The 19,052-nt window shown below is 35.6% G+C and overlaps 1 protein-coding gene across 1 annotated transcript in view; it reads right to left on the bottom strand.

The window, feature by feature from the left end:
- Positions 1 to 19,052, bottom strand: part of ARNTL2 (aryl hydrocarbon receptor nuclear translocator like 2) — a 30,069-nt gene that overhangs the window by 8,572 nt on the left and 2,445 nt on the right. Inside the window, exons 3-13 of the mRNA XM_019472010.1 lie at positions 16,876 to 16,914; positions 14,045 to 14,202; positions 11,839 to 11,918; positions 11,001 to 11,093; positions 8,888 to 9,005; positions 7,931 to 8,074; positions 6,000 to 6,240; positions 5,192 to 5,298; positions 4,442 to 4,592; positions 3,193 to 3,254; positions 2,282 to 2,390 (exon numbers count right to left, since the gene is read on the bottom strand). Of these exons, the coding sequence (XP_019327555.1) occupies positions 2,282 to 2,390; positions 3,193 to 3,254; positions 4,442 to 4,592; positions 5,192 to 5,298; positions 6,000 to 6,240; positions 7,931 to 8,074; positions 8,888 to 9,005; positions 11,001 to 11,093; positions 11,839 to 11,918; positions 14,045 to 14,202; positions 16,876 to 16,914 (1,302 nt within the window). The remainder of the gene's footprint in view (positions 1 to 2,281; positions 2,391 to 3,192; positions 3,255 to 4,441; positions 4,593 to 5,191; positions 5,299 to 5,999; positions 6,241 to 7,930; positions 8,075 to 8,887; positions 9,006 to 11,000; positions 11,094 to 11,838; positions 11,919 to 14,044; positions 14,203 to 16,875; positions 16,915 to 19,052) is intronic.

The following is a 19,052-nucleotide window of genomic DNA, read 5'->3' as shown; positions in this document are numbered from 1 at the left end:
GGAAACAGAATAAGAAACATCTACCACTGTCACTCATCACACTCTTAGGCTCTGACCATGGTTTTTACTGTTTCAGAAAATTAAATACTGTCTTCTGATGAAGAGACAACTGAGAATACAACCACAGTGCAAAGACACAATGTGTAATCCTGGACTTCAGCATGGATTTACGAAAGGGAACTTAACCAACCTGACAGCCTTCTACAAGGAGGTGACTAGCTCGGTGGATGAGGAGATAGCATTGGCTGTTATTTACTTCGACTTTACTAAAGCTTCTCACATTGTTTCCCATAACATCCTCACAGACAAGCTGATGAGTCAGACTACTACTGAAACAGCAGAAGCTGACTATGCTATAGCATATCGATGTATGTACAGATTGGAGGACAAGAGGCTGGAGTGCAGCCCTGCAGAAAGAGATCTGGAGGGTTTGGTTGACAGTAAGCGCAATGTGAGTCAACAGTGTGCCCCAGTGGCCAAGAGGGACAATGGTACCCTGGGGTGCATTAAGCACAGCATAGCTAACTGGTCGAAAGAAGCAATTGTCCCACTAGACTCGGCATTGGCATGGCCTCACCTCAAGTACTGTGTGCAGTTTTGGGCTCCACAATGTAAGAAAGATATAAAAATATAAGAATGTGTCCAAAGGAGGGCAAGAAAGATGGTGAAAGGACTAAAGGGCATGACTTATAAGAACAGCTGAGGATACTAGGTTTGTTCAGGTTACAGAAGAGGAGAATGAGAGGTGACCTCATTGCTGTCTACAACTTCCTTATGAAGGAGAGCAGAGAGGGAGGTGCTGATGTCTTCTCTCTGGTGTTCAGTGATAGGATGCGGAGAATGGCTTAAATCTATATCAGGGGAAGATATTAGGAAAAAGATCTTCACTGAGAGGATGGTCAAGCACTGGAACAAGCTCCCCAGGGAAGTGGTGATGACCCCAAACCTGTCGGTGTTCAAGAAGTGTTTGGACAACACTTTTAGATATAAGGTTTAACCTTAGGTTGCCCCATGCAGAGTCAAGAGTCCTCATGGGTACCTTCCAACTCAGGATATTCTGTAATATGAAACTATTCCTTATACCTCTACCATTGTTGCCAAAACTGGCATATTTCTTCCTGGAAGATTTAATATTACTACTCTTTCAGGTCCAGTTGCAAAAGTGCTAGTGGAAAGAACTACATGGGACCTTGGAACACCCTGCTCTGCAGACATAAAAAATTTCTTGGCATTCCTTTGCCTGGAACTGGAAGTATAAGATCTGAAGTCTGAGGGATGGCTTCATCATCCAAAGCTAACACTTAGATAACTTGTCCTGTGCTGATGAGATGATAGTACCATTATCCTAAATTTGACCTTAACAAAAGTGGTTGGACCTTCTGATGAAGCCTTAATTCCTGAAAGAGTTGTGACTGAAAACAGACTTTTTCTGTGCATGTGCATCCCAAAGTCCTGGAATTAGCTGGCTCAGAGACTTTTTAAAAAAAGTTCTTAGACAACAAACGCTGATACAGTGCAAACTGACATAGAGTAATAACCTCTCCCTCTATAAGCAAGTCAGGCACCACTGTGGGTGCACAACACAAAAAATACATAAGGATATCTTCACATTAAAATTATGTTTCTTCCTTTCAAATTCCTTGGCTATGCTGTGTACCTGCTAAAACTAGTTAGTTTTAAAAGAGTCAATCTTTAATTAACAATTTGAATCTTGTATGGATTCCCGTTTGGAATGATGCAGTGAGTTGGTTTTTTTTTTAATCTATGGCTGGGTACTGGGAAGGAATTGTGCTATCACTTTAGTCTATGTTCAGGATAATCAGGAAAGGGACAAGACAGGCTATGAAAGCGCTCCACTGGGGACTGTTTCAAGGAAAGTTTTCCTAGCAGAGCGACGCCATCAGAAAAATACAAACACTACTCACAGACAACTGATTTTCCATTCCCGAATGGTTTATCTACCCATTTCAACATCATGTGAAGAAGCTGCACCACAGTAGTGCTTTTGAAATCATAGTTAAATAATACTTTCATTAACAATGGAAATTGCATGCCCAGAACAAAACTATTTATCAACACCAGTGATGTGTTCTGCCATGCATGAGACTAACATTAGGTTATAATTGGTATCTCATAATGCCACTGCTCAAACTAAAAATATTTTATACATATAACACAATAAAAAAAAAAAAATCAAACTTGAACAACCCCCACATAATCATGTATAACACTTCTCTATCTTTAGTTAAAAGCCTAATATATGATGTTAAGCAATTATTACCTTTGCAATTCTAGTATTTCATTTGCAATTTCGGTTCCTATACTTCCAGCACCAAGAACTGTTCCAGAGGACATTCCAGGTACACTTACTAAAGACTGTTTTACAGCATCTACAGTTAAAAAAAACAAAATAAAACCTTAAGTTTGTAGCAGTTTCGTTACACAGCAAGGAACAATCACCTTCAGGATTCATTTTAAAGCAGTTTTTGTTCTATATCTCTTATTTTCATAAATTAAATTCCTTAAAACACTAACTCATGGGGGAGGGTGTTATAAGTCTCATTTGAAATACAAAGATAAGTGAATAATATATTTGTGAAAATTGCTGATCTCCAGTAATGAAATTAACTTTAATCATTACCACCTCCAGTCTCTCTCACAGACAATGCAAAACACATGAGAAAAAAAACCCTTGGATTTTTCACAAACTGAAATCAGTTATTAAAAAGAACAATTTCAAAAGCAAAAATAAAAAGCCTTATAGCAAGATGACAAAACAGCATGTAGAAATCAGAATCTATGCATGGCAGAAAGATATTAACAAAATACGTATCAGTATCACCCTACATTCCATAGGTAAACTCAGATAGTACAATTGCATTTCTTCAGAAAACCAGGCAAAATATGAAGAGGGTCTGTGACAGAAGCATAATAGCCTGTCAACCAAAATCCTAGCTATAGTAGAAGCTGCTAGGAGGAAAAGATAAGCCCTTCTGATCACAGTTATGTGAATGATATGAATTAGGATGCTGTGAGTAACTAGAAATTGTCACCAGAATTAGCTTTAAAAAAAAAAAAAAAGAAAATCCTTCCTTGGACAACAACCTAGAATAAAAAAAATCCTGGATTGAATAAATCTAAAATTGTAATGATTGAACAGGAGATGCACCTATCATAACTGTAAGAAGCAACACTTGCCTTCTGCAGGCTGGGAACCATGGGGGACCTGTTCTTCAGCTGACTCGTTATGACCTCTGAGATTTAAATAAATAAATAAATAAGCAAGTTTTTCAAAGGCAAAGCCCAGCATATTTATATTTGATTTCAATAATACTTTACACAGAGTAAAAACTAACATCCTCAAACTAGTAAAAAAAATTAGATATTCCTCACGTTTCAACATTCAATCCTTTGTACTGTTGTTTCTGAAGCACTGAGTGAAATATTAATTTTTACTTATTCTCCAAATAAAGAAGAAAGGCCAATATAGTTGCCTGTGTTCCACGACAAGAGAACAAGGCTACCATTTTTACTCCTAGGAGGGATACCAGTTAACCAGAAACAACTGCTACAAGGACAGGTCAGCAGCTACCTTCCCTCCTCTAGACAGCTGCAGATGCCCAGATCTCCAGGGCAGGCAGAAGTGGCCTTTGGCTGTTGGGCAGCATAGACTGTTCTAACTGCTCTTCTCTGTCTTCTTGAGGAAAAAGGACATGGGCAAAATAGGTGGGAGATGTTGACTTAACACATGAACCAGCTACAGAATGGCTAAAAGGCCCCCTTGGCAACTTGGTTTAATGGAAATAAAAACCCCTCTGTCCCCCTCTCAAAAACCCAGTCATTCGCAAAGATCCTCAGTATCATTGGAACAACTGAAATTATAGCTCCATTGCAAGGCACAGAGAATGAAAAAGAATTAAAGAACGAAGAATTAAACACACACATTTACTGTTTCACAGGCTCCTCCCTTGCAATTAATTTGAAGAGTATCTTTTTGTCCGGCCTTGCATTTCTATGATCTATCAATTATGCTTCTCCACATTCTGACACATGGTAGGTAGAGTAGCACTTAAAACTAGGTCAACTGACACATGTAGTCATATAAAGCTCAGAAGAAAAAGTAGAACTAACTTCACATTTTCATTTATTCATATCTACTTTTCTTAAAAGATCCTTCCCTTCTTCCTTTAATAAGAAACTCTTTCACCTCATTTTTTCCACTGGAAATAGCACAGTTTTCAGAGTTAAATCCATGACTTAAGCCTGAAATAAAAATAACTCATAAATGCAAAAAAACGTTCTTCCAGGTTACTCAACCACTTTTTGTGCAGTGTTGATATTTTCTAGTCTTGTTCTGCTTCTTAAACAGGTTGCTTTCTGTTAATACTAACTGTAATTAAGACAAAAAATAACATGGGAATTCATATCGTGAATTACTTACAATACCACAGTGTTGTTTGATACAATGTACTCCAGTTCTTTGGTCCACGGATTCATGAAACTAAACCACTGACTCTTTAAAGTAACAAAAGTCCCATCTTTTGCTCTAAATTTGTAGGAATTTGTAAATACTTTTTCTTTATTCTGCAACACTAGATAAAAAAGGAAAGTTGCAATCACCATATTTATACTTAGAAAGATAAAGTTTAAAAAAAAAAAAAAATCTGTTTTATAGCATCGTAAAACCAAAATGTTTTTGATGGCCAGAAATACAACTTAAATGCCAGAACAAGTGACAGGACAGGACCCCTGCTAAAATCAAACTACAGTTTCAGCAATGTTGTTAGTCTTAAATTAAAGCCCAAGTACTAAGTTTCTGCAAACCACTAGTAGAGAAACTCCTGACTTCGTGAACTTTCATAATCAGTGCCTTTAATTACATGATTAGGCACATTTGCTCTTCAGGACTCCTTCCTCATTCTTATAAAGAATTGAAGCAGGGGGCTGAAAGAAGCCTTAACATTATTCCCTTGTGACTAAAGCACTGTACCAAGATCCAAGACAACAGAAGTTTCTCCCTGCTTTTATTACAAGCTTTACGCGGGCATGTCTTAATGCAGACGTAGAAAAGGACAATGCTAAGATTGTTTGATTTTATTAATTCTCAGCTTCTGATTTTTTGATTTGTACTGTTTTCACACCGCAGTTGCATGTAGTTACATGTAGTCTGGGAAGACCAATTATTTTGTACCTTCTTTATGTTTTTCAGCTAGATGATTGTGATCATCTTGATGGCAGTACTCGTAACAGGAAGTTCCTAGAAGCTCTTGTGGCAGATACCCTAAAATTGCTGTTGCACTGTTAGAAATAAAAACATGAACTACAATGGATTCAAACAATTGCAAAGCTTGTTTTCTTCAATATCAGATAAAGCAGAAAATTAATATTTAAAGAAATAGATGCTTGTGTTCCTGTTTGGCAAAAAGATACAGCATTAGTATAGCTCTAAATAAACAGGAAATACTATTCACTGCAAATTATCCATTTGCAATGAATGGCAATTCAAAGACAAAATAACAGTTTTTAAACATGCAAACCACATGTACACACAAAATATTTATGATCATTAGGTCTTCCCATTAGCCACTCAGGGCTAATATATTTAGATATAATGTATGTGTTCCAAATAGTAAGATTTTAAGAAGTTCTTAAGTTTTTGGTTAAGTGTTTATTACTTAAGTCACATGCATATCTATGAAGCTCTAACGAGATTTTTCTTTATGAATAAATAAGTACAACAGTGCATTTTACGACATATTTTAATCTTGTTACCTCATCTCTTCCTATAGAACAATACACTTACTTTCATACATCACATTTTATGTTTGACAAAAAAACAAAGCCCAAGTACTCATAGAATTCAGAATGAACTGCTTCCTGTGTACAGCACCTAGAAATTCTATCATGCTTGAGAAATTACACTTCTGACAGAAAGTACTAGAAAATTTAACTAGTGGTGTCATTTTCATATTGTCTTCATTAAAGAACAAAATGCTTACCGCTGATCTACATAAACAAATTTTCCATCCATGGCAAATCGTGTAACAAATTCTGTTGCTTTGACTTTTATCTCTCCACTCTTTTGTGGAACAATATAAGGGTGTAACCTCCCAATTGCAACAAGGCAGTTAAAGTTACTACTGTCCTTTTCTACATCATTTTCCTCTTCTACTCCCACCTCATTAGGAGGCCAATTCTTCATATACCCAGTACAGTGAATGGTACAGTATTTTCTGTGATCTAATAAAAATAAATGAAATAAGAAGCAGTTATGGTTCAAAAGTAAACTGAATTACTTTTTTTTTTTATTCTGTTCACCATGAGACCAGCAACTATACTTTATGCTTACCTACAACAACTGTACAAGGCTATAGGTACTTTTACAGAGTATTTTTTAAATTCATTTCATACTACTTCATTTTGGCTTACCTGGAGAGGGCACTTCTAACCATATATAAGATTTAGGAAGATAAGTTATAGGTGTTGGCAGTTCAAAGACAGTCTCACAGAAAAAAAAAGTAAACCAACAGTCTGGTAACCCACAGATCACTTTCTCTTTATGTTGTATCACGTGCATTGTAAATTAAACTAAACTAGAAAGGCACTCTGTAGCTTCCAAATCAATGTACCTTTTGTGAACACTATGATCTTAACATACGCTTACTGCAATTGCTAAAAGAATCAGTCGAGAGAACAACGCAAAACAACCCAGCTTATTTTCTATTTATCTTAGGCTTCCAAATTCCTCAATTTTCTGGGAACACAAATATTTTAAAAGTCTTAAATCACAGTATACACTGTCATTTATTCCTATGGCTGGTAGACTTTTTGCTGCCTATGTAACATCGAAACACCCTCATACGCATCAAGGCATAGAGATGACATTATGTGTCCTACAGTAACTATCTTTCAAAAAATTACCAAAGTATTCTTGATATCTGTATTCTGAACAAATTATGCTTTACATAGATTTGACTGCATTAACACTATCAACCACGGAAAACATATAACTACTCTGTAAAATGAAAAACGGAGTTATCCTACTGTGACTTTGTCACAGTTTCCCAGATTGACAAGGTGCCTTCCCTCAATACTGCTTTCCTGAGAAACATTTATACAAGTTAAATTCTTATCTCACTAAGTTAGTTGGCACATCAAGGGAGACTGAATTCTATTTACTTACAATGACACACCTATTTTAAGATTTGCTATTGTATGGTATATCTCAGCAATAACAGGTTACATTGAAAAACAAAAGTTTGACCCTGAAAAAATCCTCCTACAATTTCAGCACACCTTTGCAAAAATCAATACTAAGGTATTAAATAAAAGCTGGAAATTACATTTTAAAAAGATCCATTCACTGAAAACTTGACAAGACTATACTGCTGTACAGGCATACCAAAATAGGAACTAAATTAAAATTATTGGAAAAATGAATGGAATTACTCTGATAACTTTACTATTAAAAGCAAAAAAAGGAAAACTCATACTTTTTAAGTACATACAACACAAAAAGTAAATCGGGGAAAAAAGTTAGTTTACTTGCTTTTTTTCCTTCAAAACAGTAGATTTTGCAGGCCTCATTCACAGTTATCTTCAAGACATATGTTAGTTAGTTTCATTCTTCTGGTCTGTTCCAGTGCTTTCAAAAATTTCCCTGAGACTTCTAAAATTTGACTACAACAGACCGTACACTCCTAACCAGCCACTGTAACTCAGGTTCCTCCCTCCCTCTTTTCCAGGAGTGAATAGGGAGGAAAAAGAGTACAATTAGACTGTTTTTCAAAATGTGTCTCCAGTACATATTTACACTTCTCTACACTTGTGAAGTCAGCGGTAACTACAAGGGTCACACTACTGACTTGGAACTTAAATATACCAAGTTTCAAGACAGAAAGCCCCCACTTCATCTACACTGTTTGAATACCTTTCTTCTTTGGGTTGGGCAAGCACTCCTTTTCTTCTTTGACTGTGGTCCTACTACATTTTATCCGACAGAAGAAGGAACGTCGAGCACCAGAATTCAGTCGAGCTGGTCCACCTTGAAAATCTGTGTGTACTTGCAAGCCAGCTTACAGAAATTTAGTAAAGTAGTTAAAAAAACAAAATCCAACAATAAAACTTCAGAATACAAGGCCTTTTCTTCATTTTAGCTTCCAGCACATTCTCCTTATTCTTTAGTTGCCTAAATTTTGTCCTTACAATTAAAAATGAAAAAAGTCTAATAACTTAAATAGGGCAAAGAAAACGGGACTATCACACAGACTCCAAAATTAAAAAGAACTACCAAACTATTTTTAAACCCTTTTTGATATTTTGAATGGTATTTTAATAAATACACTTTATAAACTTTCAACTTCTATTTGGTACAAAGAAGAACTGCAAAGATGCTTATAAAAGCCAGCTATAAAATAGTGATTAGCTGCACAGTACATAATGTTTTCCATATCAGAAATAACTGTAAACAAGATTTGGTTAAATTAGGATTGACACTTAGCATTTTCAGAGAAGACAGTGATTCTTGATATTGAAGTATTTTATCCCATGTTCGACTACATCAGGCCTTTTGTATTGACAAGACCTATCAAATACAAGAAAAAAAAGTAGTATGCCTGGTAGGAAGAATGTCAAACCACATCTTTGTAAATGTTTAACAATGCAAATTTCAGTCATTCTTATTATCTAAAATAAATTCTTTTCTGAGCTAGCTTTTAAACTGTAAGTGCATTCTAAGCAGCAGATAAGCATTCAAATATGTTTGGTTCATAGAAATTATACCTCAAGTTTGTACATCCATGCACATACGAACACATATGTCCTGCATAATAACTAAATTTATTAACATCTCTTTAAAAAAATCTGAGCACATTCAAATATGACTTACTTTTCCCATCTACGAGCTTCTCCCTAGGGGAGATATCCGAAGAAGAAAGTTGCTCCTTAACTTTTGCAACATCTTTTGGATGCAAGTAATCAAACAAACTTTGTCCAATTAAACTGGCCTAGTTAAAAAAAAAAACAAAACACCAAAACCAAAAGATATAAGAACCACATCATTTTAGAACAGGACCCCATACGTATTACTTATTTCAGAAAAGCAACTTTCTACACCATTAAAGAAAAAAAAAAGTCAAATACCAGAATTACTCTAAACATCAACATTTTGATCCACGTTTATTTGCCATTGTTTAATATTATTTTTATAAAAACAGGGTAGTAAAACCATAATTTGTTACTTCCCCTTTGCAAAATAGCAATTTAGTTGGATATTAAAAAACAGTTCTGTAAAACCGAATGTTTTATTTATGTACATGATTCCTGATCCTAGCCAAAGAAGGTTACGCACAAAATAACTCCACTCACAGATTATTGGGGGGGTGGGGAGGTAGGGAAATAGGAAGAAATATTCATGCTACCTAATGACTGAGCTCTAATTTGGTTGGATGAAATGGCACCACTGAGCTGTTGGAAGCAGGGGTCAGCTCGCTTCAGCACTCCTTAGTAGGGGATATTTACACAAATCTCTCTAGCTGGGATCCATTCAACCTGCTGACTCTGCTGATGCAAAGTAACTGGTCTGCTGCACTGCTGTAGGCAGCACTACTTTCTTTTGAAACAGGAAGGAATTCTCACAGAATTGGGCTAGTTTGGGTTTTTTGATTGCTTACCTTCACCACAGCAGGTCAAATCAATAGGTAGAAAGGAGCTCTGCTGACAAGCAGTATTCTAGATTCAAATTGCAACTCATTTTGGACCCACGCCACTTGCTATATGATCACTGCATACATAAAGAGGAGCACTTTTCCAATAAGCCAGAGTCAGAAATGGGTTTAATGAAAAGCTAAGAAAGCAGGATAAACATACAGCCTCTTTCATTTGCCCAGCCCCCATCTAACCCTAACGCAAAGGGAAAATGCTGAGTGCCACTGAGAAAGGCTAATAGCAGCCTTGTCAAAATACATAGGTGTAACAGATTAGGCTGCAGGATGGGATTCATAACCTAGAATGATTCCCAAATAAGCTAATAAATTCATGGGTTAAGTCAGTCACGTTCTCTGAACCTCTTTGGCTGGAGTAGTGAAGATCTTATGGGTCTGGAAGTAGGTATGTCTGATGTCCTTGAGTAAATTCAGTGTAGAAGTTTAAAGAAAAAAAAAAATCTGCTTTATGCTTGTTCCCATAAGATGATTCATTTCACTTTAATTTAAAAAGATATAGTTTTGGGTTTTTTAAAAAAAAATAAAAATAAATCTATAAGACAGAGTCCAAACTGGTTACCCTTCCGTTTTGAAGAAAATGAACATAGCACAAATGGTTTCAAAGTTATAGAAGTAGACAGATGGAAGCACTAACTGTTTCAGCCTCTGTTTTTGGAACAGAAGTCATACATAGATACACAAACAAGTTATCATGCCTTGATTATTTGTGGTAATTGTCCATGATGTTAAATGTCAACTAAGGGAAGGTACTTATATTTTTCCTATTTCTCTTTTTCTGCAGGCTAAGCTAATTCACACTACATCAGTTTCCTTCGAGTTAAGAGTATATACACGGATAGTTATTGTGGATGAGGTGTTATGTAGTGCATCTGAGCATAAAGGCATTACCAAGGAAAGCTTTAATTAACTTCCACTGCTGAACTACCAATTTTCCTTGGCCTAAAAAAAAACCCCAAATCACTTCACCATTTAAAAGAAAATCTCCTGGAGATAGAAATTAGGGCATCTTCAATTTATCCCTTCCTCTCAGACTAGCAGGTTTCTTAAGGATGATCAGTTGAAATCTGGTGCTATTACTCAGGTCAGGAACACTGACTGTACTTGCAAATATTTCATTCCAGGACATTCAGCCTTACTCTGAAGGAGGTTAAATCACAGAAATTCCAAGAAATGATACACAAGGACTGTTTTTTAGTAATATGCAATAAAATGGAAAAGTTTAAAAATTTCTAAGAAAATGCAAGGTAAAAGCAAACCAAGAAACTCAGTTAAAACCACCTGATCATAATTAAGTATTTTGCAAACTGATTCTGAGACAAACAGAATTTTTCCTCTGTTGCATCCAACCACAAATAGGAATCCATCTGCAGCCTGAAAATGCAAAGATACTGTCTTTAAAAACATACAATTAAAATATACAATGAATATTGATGACTACAAGGAAGCACACTTTTAAACCTGATTTTTTTAATTAAGTTATAAATCACACCAAAAAGCAATTAAGATTGCAAGGACCAAATCAGACCTTCAAATACAGACCAGAGCTTTGGGAAAAGAGGAGGCCAGCTGCAAAACAGCTTAATTTGGGAGTCATCTTACAGATCTTGGCAAAGTCTGTTATTGCAGCAAAGGGAAAAGAAAATAGTTGCAAACGAGAAAGGGTAAAGGGGTGTGGGTATATGACGAAGTGCGAAAACAAGAAAGATTTTCTTTCAGGTATTATTTCTGCATCTTTTTCAAAGTACATATTTAAAACTTTAAATGAAGGCAAGCAAACAATTGCAAGTATATTTATGCGTAATTAAAAGCATTCTCTATACTTGCATGCAGACTTCAATATCAACATAAAAATTTTTATGTATTAAATACGCTGATTGTGTACAGATTTATTATCCCTTCAAGGGCTACTGTCTGCCATGCTCACAAATCATCTTCTGTACCCCTTTATGAAAAAGCATGTATAGTGTACAGCGTTTATAAACCAGTAATTATCAAGTACATCAAAGCACTTGCTTGAAGAAAAAGGTGGGAAAAAAAGCACTCTCCAACTAAAAACTCAAGGTAATAGCAAGCTTTAATAAGGATATCATTTAAGCGAGAGTTTCCTTCCACTTACCCTAAGGATTAACTGTCGGAGCTCATCATCCTTTAAAAATGAAGGTTTATACCGGACTTCTGTATAGGAGCTAGTGGAACCTGGAAAATAGATTATTTGTAGGCATAATGTCAAAAGTTACATTTTAAATTTACTTTTAACAGAGTTATACTTGTTTTGTATTTTATAAATTTTCTTTGCAACCACAACAGCTGAATGAAAAAAATTTAAAAATTCTAAAAATATTAAAAACAAAAAAACCTCATAAACATATGCTGGTAATGAATATGGGCACACAACCAGTTTTTTCTTGCCCTTTATTTAGCATAAAACAAGGAAACTTCTGTTCAGATATCTTTAATGTACTGCTAGAAAAATGGTGTTATGAGAACTGAATTTTCTAGAAACATTTCGTAGGCCTATTTCAGAATCCTTAACATTTGCTGAATCTGAATACTTCCAATGTTATCAACTGTCATGAATAATGCTTCATTAGTACTATATATCCAACAATCCAAAAAACACTCTATTGTAGTTAAATTTAATGTCTCATTAAATGTAATGAGACTGACTCACTACGTTTACCATTCTAGCACCCGTGGCAAGTACTCTAAAATAATTTTTAGCTATTACAAGCATTTCCACAACTTCTTCTAGATTTTTTTTTTTTTGTAAATAGCAGTTGTACTTTCCAGCAAATTTCAGCATTCACTATAATTCCACATAGTATCTTGTATTTTCTTAAAGCATTTGTTTTGAAGATACATACGATAACTGTGCTGGATGGAGTCCAGTTTTCATATCCTATTGTTAAAATACAAATGTTTGAGCTGAAGATTTCTTGTAGATGCTTGTTTAAACTGTAGGTGCAATTGCTGCCCTCCTAATTTGTCACATTATTTCTTTACGCAAAATTCTCAGCCTGCTTGGGCCAACGGGCCTCTAGAATTCCTTTCCAACCTACATTATTCTATGATTCTACTACTGTCAAGTTAGTAGCATAATTTGTTTCCTACACTCCTTTGACTTAAGACTAATGGGGTTCTTATTACATATGTTTATTCAATTATCAATTTTTTTGCAATGCAGATAGCTTTTGATCTTTGCTTACAGTTGACCAAATTATTATTCTGAAACAGTGCTGCCAAAAAAATCGAAATCTTGTGTGCTGCTGATAGACTATGCAATATGCAACTTGTATTTCAATATAATTTTTTTAGGGGAGAAAAAAAAAAATCCCAAAATCTAGCTATAGCAAAAGGAGAGGAAAGAATATATCTTGGTTTGATCCTGACACTAAACCATTCACTGAGATCCATGATTAACTTTGCTAGCTGACTGAGGATATAAATTTTTGATAACTCTTCTTCTTGGTACTCTCTAACATTTCATGGTGTTTAAGACTTTAATGTAATCGAAGTCATCAACCATTCTCTTAAAGTATGTTTTGTCTTGAAATATTCCTTTTGACTACTGTTCTTGCAGGCAAAAAAAATAAGTTTGAAAGATCATTATGTCCAAATGTAATTTTTTCTTTAGTTTTATGCAACTGGTTTTGGTTTTATGAAGTTACACTGTAAAAGACTTAACCTATCACTGAAGTGAGTTCTCTGTGCTCCCTACCAGTGAACTACTTACATCAGTTTCTTCAGGTAAGCATTTTTTTTTAATGGTCTTTTTCCATGATGTTGTAAATTTCAAAGTCAACATATAAACATGAAATTCCAATACAGAGACAAAGGGTTCACAAATGTGAGAATAACAAACACGAGTATGAAGACCGTTTGCTTCTCTATTAGCACTACAGCTGTATCAGTAGATCGGTACAGCACCACAGATACTACTGTTACAGAAAGTATGATGGAAAGTGGAGAGATCAGAGAACACACATTTAATTTGGGGGTTGGAAAATAATGAAAGACAGACTTGCTTGATCGCTGTAATTTTAAAAAAGATTCAAGGAGTGACTCAGTCACAAGGCATACCCTTAGCAGACAGAAAATATCAGACACTGAAGGGTGGCTTTTTTTCGGCTATACTAAGCAAAAAAAAGAATTTAAGTTCTGGAAGCTACAAACATGTAAATTTAAATGAAGAACAGACTCGGAACTGAATTAAGTAAGGAAACGTAAAATAAACGACCTTTGATTTATTTAACATCAAAGAAGATACACAGTATAACTCCTGCTAGAACCAGGACTTTCAGGATTAGTTTCCCAAAACCCACCTTTTAAAGATTTTAAGTGTTGCACAGCCATCCGTAACACTGTAAGCTTGTCTAGCTTTCGTGCCATGGGATTGCACTGAGGTATCATAGCAGACAATTCCTCTATCAAATTATTCATTTTGTCTCTTCTTCGTTTCTCTGTTTGACTGTGAGCCTCTCTAAGGAGAAAAATTATTTTAAGAACGATGTAGAACACATGATTTTCCCCATAGTATTAATCAATTCAATTTTGGGAATGGAACATATCACAAGAAGTACTACTGCACTGAAACAGTTTTTCATACACTACTTGTATTTGACAATTGAATTGGATTCACTTGAACAAAGCAGAAGCGGTCACAATAATGATGTGAAATATTGAGGGGAAAAAATATCTCAAGCAACAACTTGATTATATGTGGCAGGAACAAGAGGCTATGAAGACTTCTAAAAGTTAAATTCTTCTTGTGACCCTTGACGTCCAAGTGAATACCTTGACACCTTACTGTATACCAGAGAACTTTTGATGTCATTAGTAATCACTGGAACACATTTCTGCTCCCTGGCCCTGTCTCTACCTGGCCTATGTAACTAAGATGGGGTATTCATTCTGCTACTTTTTTTTTTTTTAAACAAAGAACACTCTAAGCACTTGCTAAAGCATCTCTGAACTGTTTTATGCAAACTCACAACAATCTGAGATGATCCATGTCTTCTTGTTATCTCATTACCTTAAAAATTACTCAGACTGAAGACAGACTCAAACACAAGCATTTATTCATAGCACAGCACAAGCAACAGACAATACATTTATATGTGCTTATAAAAGATATAGTGGAAACTGAAAGAAAAAAGTTATGCCTCATCTAATTTCACCAGAGGTATTTCAGAAAGCTTTCCCCGTCATTCACCCAATAAGGTGGTAGAAAGGGTTTCAGCCTCTGTGCACACCTTGTGTTTCATCTCTTGGTAAGCCTCTGTCCAAGAGCTCAACCACAGAAAGAGATCTTTTCTTCTTGGACAGTTTTCATCAGAAAACCCCTTCTAAGGCACATGACAGTGCACATCACAAATATGTTTATACCTCAGGTCACTTTTTCTTTAATTCTTTCTAGTGGAGTATGTTAGCTTTTCTAGCTGATCTCCTCCCCTCTAACATCCTCTAGCAGATCAAGAAAAGTTTAATTCATTCTATTCCCTCCTTACCCAGAAGACAAGCTAGCCACTCAATTAAAATGAAGATTATTTTCCTTTCTGACTGAGACCAGACACAGAGGTAGTTAACCAAACCGAGGGACAACATGCTTTGGTTAACTGATCTCCAAAACCCTTCCTCTTAGGCATACTGTGACAGAAAGCATTAAAGGTAATAAAGTTAACTACATCTGGCCTGTTGAAAAAGAACAAACTACAGTTTTAAAGACCTAATCTTTTACTATTTTTATTTGTCCCCAAAATAAATCCCCTCTCCACACAAATAATTCAGGGTCATTCATCCAAGCAATTAGCTTTTCTCTCTCTAAAGCCTTTTTCAGAATTTAATTTTATCAGTTATTCTCAACTCTACAGGTTCACCCAACTTTTCCTTCGTGTCAGGTAGGAACAGTCAAGTAATATATTGTATATGCTCCTTGAACAGTGAACCTCAGGAAGACAGACACAAACATTTTGGGAAGAGAACAATCTTCCACATCTCTAAGAGTCAATAAGAAGTTATAGAAACCTGAACAGGTGGATGCAGAAATTCAGGTGATGACTGGATGATTCAAAAAGCCTGCTGTAACGTTCCCCAGTTACAAAGGGTAAGGGAGAAAAAAGCAAGTTCTCCAATAAGCTTGTGAAAAGAAACACTGGAGGGAGATAACTGTAAAACAAACCTTCAAAGTGTCTTCTAATTATTTTTTTTTTCCTCCAATTAATGAATCAAAACTTAAGGAAAAAAAAATAACAATACAACATGAAATTATTAAAGCAATATACAAAACAATCTTGTATAGCAATCTGGGATACCCAGTAAAGAAAAAACATGAATTTTGGAGTTAAACAAAAAACCTGTAAATATATTTTGGAACACACTCATTTCTTCCATTTAATTTAAATTACAAGAACACTTCATAATTATTAGTTAGCATGCTGTATAAATGCTGCTTTCGACAGCAGAGTGGATTATATATTTCTGCTTTGACATCTCTGCTTTCATGACAAATGAAAGACACTTTTATTTTAAAGCAACTTTATAAAACAGCTCTAGTTTTACTAAGTGGCCTGTCTATAGTTTAAAGTATTTGTCTGGATGAATCATGAATGCATTCAGTCACACAACATTTCAAATCTTACAAGTGCTTTATGCGAATTTCCATTTGGATTCAGGTAAGATGCAAATTCAAAGTGCAATGGCAAACCTTGAATAATTCCCTATACAAAAACTTGTTCCAGAACAAGAATTCTTTGCCATGCTTTAGCTGAATCCATTTTCATGTGGGATAAATTTTAAATACCTCCAAGTGTAGATAAATCTAGAAAAAACAATTCTCAAATTCATACAGATTGAGGACCAGCTCCTCCCTTTATACATGACTTGAGTGTACTGCATTTAATTCTCACAATGAAAATTTTATCGTCAGGTTTTTGCTAAACCATCTGAGATATTCTGCAATATAACTTTCATTAAAATTAGCAGAAAATAAAATCCTCAAGGACGCTCTGAAAATTACTATACATTTAGGGGGAAAAAGGAAAAGTTTACTGACAAATACTTGACAGTTTTAATGAACGTTCCCCCCAAACTCATATTTTACTATTGTAAATCCTAGTATTTACTAGCAAAATGTACTTTTATTGTAAATTAGTACCTGAAATCTTTTATTTTAACATGTTCTTCATCTTCACTCCTAGAGAAAACAAGATGTAGTTTTACATTGCATATTTAATACTAGGCACTTCTTTCCTCCCATGCGTTCAAGAAGATATAGAAAATGCTACAAATTTACTATGGCTCTAACAAATGCAAACCCACAAAAATTACTAATATAAAACTGATCTAGCAAGTGATGCATAACAGAAAGAGACCAAAGCATAACTTCCACTATTCATAGTTTTGTGAACATATTATGGGGATAGTTCATAATTACAGGGCTATTTCTACCCTGGAGAAAACAAAATTAATGGAACATTCAAATAACTTAAGTCCAGGCTTCATTTTTTTTTTATTTAAAATTTTACAAGAGACATCATATATTCATGTTTTATTTCCAAAATCTTACTGATGAAAAAAGCAACCCTAGCCTAGACTGGGCCTAAAATACACTTTAATTGCTCATGGTCAAAAAAAGTAAAAATTAAGTGTTTTCCCATACAATATAGCCTTGACTGGAAAGTCTATGTAATAAAATTGTAAATGAAAGACAATCATGGTGCCTGTATCACGACAAATACTTGGCAGCAGGAAATATAAAGGATGATTCAAACAAGGGCAATGATCTTTTTTCGTCCCTGAGATCACTGCATTCTTCACCACCATTATTAAGAATTTCAGAACGTGGCCTAATAGGTATGTTGCCAATTCAGTATGAGCGATTTGGTACTTGCAGAGAGGTAGTTCCCATACAAATACTGGCTACTATTTTCCTTAAAATAAATACTGATACAAATATTTTTAATCTTTCTAAAGCAGTTCTTCGGCTTTTTTTAATTCAGCAGTGGAAACATCTCATGCAGTACTCTAATCTCCATTCCAGCGGAGAGACCCGCCAGCCTATGACCATTTTAGAAGAGGCATATGTTGTACCAGAAGGAGACAGGCCAATCAGTCAGCAGCTGTTTCCTACAAGGAAACGGAAGTAGGAAGTAGGACAGTTGGAGATTATAGCTTTAGGAAAGACCCCAAAAGCCGCTTCCACCTGTAACTAAACACTGACCCCGGCAAGGATCCAGCAGCCAGAGCCAAATTAACACATGATTCAGAGATCCAGCTCTTCAACCTGGGATTTCACTGGAACCTAGGAATCTTTTAGACACTCTGATAAACCCAAACACAGGAGTAGGTTGGGCTCGCAAGACCCTGGACTTTTCTTCAGTGAAACTGTTTCAGATTTAGACAGGTTAGCAATAACTAATATTTTTATTTCATTTTAAAAGAAACTTTTTACCAGAAATGTGCATATACTATGAGGTCCAACAGAAGTTACATCGTCTGACCGTAAGAGGAGAAGAGGTAAGAGGGAGCCAGACCAACTGCAATGCAGCATGTGGCCTATTACCTAACTCTCCTTCTCCCTCAGGAGCTCCACTTGGGGAAGAAACTAGAACAAATTTGCTGCTCAAGCAATCAGTCACAGCCTTCAATGGATTTATATAACCTCTGTCCTAACAGCTGTGTTGTTACTGATATAAATAGCCAGATTAAAACTACCTTGACTACGTGAACATAGGGTGAAATTCTACCTCATGGCTATAATGTAGGTATACTTAAATGGTACTATAAAGAACAGAATCTATATTAATCAGGAAAAAATAAAGAATACCACCTTTTCCTCTATTTTCTCAGTTGATTTATTAAACATACTTCCCCATTTCTTCTAAAATGGAAGCAGAGGTTTTAAAGACAGAAGAGGAGTATTTTTATTCACACTTTTCCATCATGAGCACCATGGAAAAAATCCACAAAGAAACAAACAACTTACCCCCAACGAAAGATTTTTATACTACCCAATAAGCCATGTACCAAACACTGACTGCCCTGCAGAAAGGGATCTGGGGGTGCTGGTTGACAGCAGGCTCAATACGAGTCAGCAGTGTGCCCTGGCAGCCAAGAGGGCAAACCGCATCCTGGGGTGCATCAAACACAGCATAACCAGACAGTCAAAAGAGGTGATCATCCCGCTGTATTCAGCGTTGTGGCAGCCTCACCTTGAATATTGTGTGCAGTTCTGGGCCCCACAATTTAGGAAGGATGTTAAGGTCCTTGAATGCATCCAGAGGAAGGCAACAAAGCTGGTGAAAGAGCTGGAAGGAATGTCCTATGAGGAGC

This window comes from Aptenodytes forsteri, unplaced genomic scaffold (genome assembly GCF_000699145.1).
Source record: "Aptenodytes forsteri isolate BGI_AS27 unplaced genomic scaffold, ASM69914v1 Scaffold241, whole genome shotgun sequence".
Classification (NCBI taxonomy): Eukaryota; Metazoa; Chordata; class Aves; order Sphenisciformes; family Spheniscidae; genus Aptenodytes; species Aptenodytes forsteri.
The sequence above is the reverse complement of the archived record's forward strand: the minus strand, read 5'-3'. Positions and strand labels throughout refer to the sequence as shown.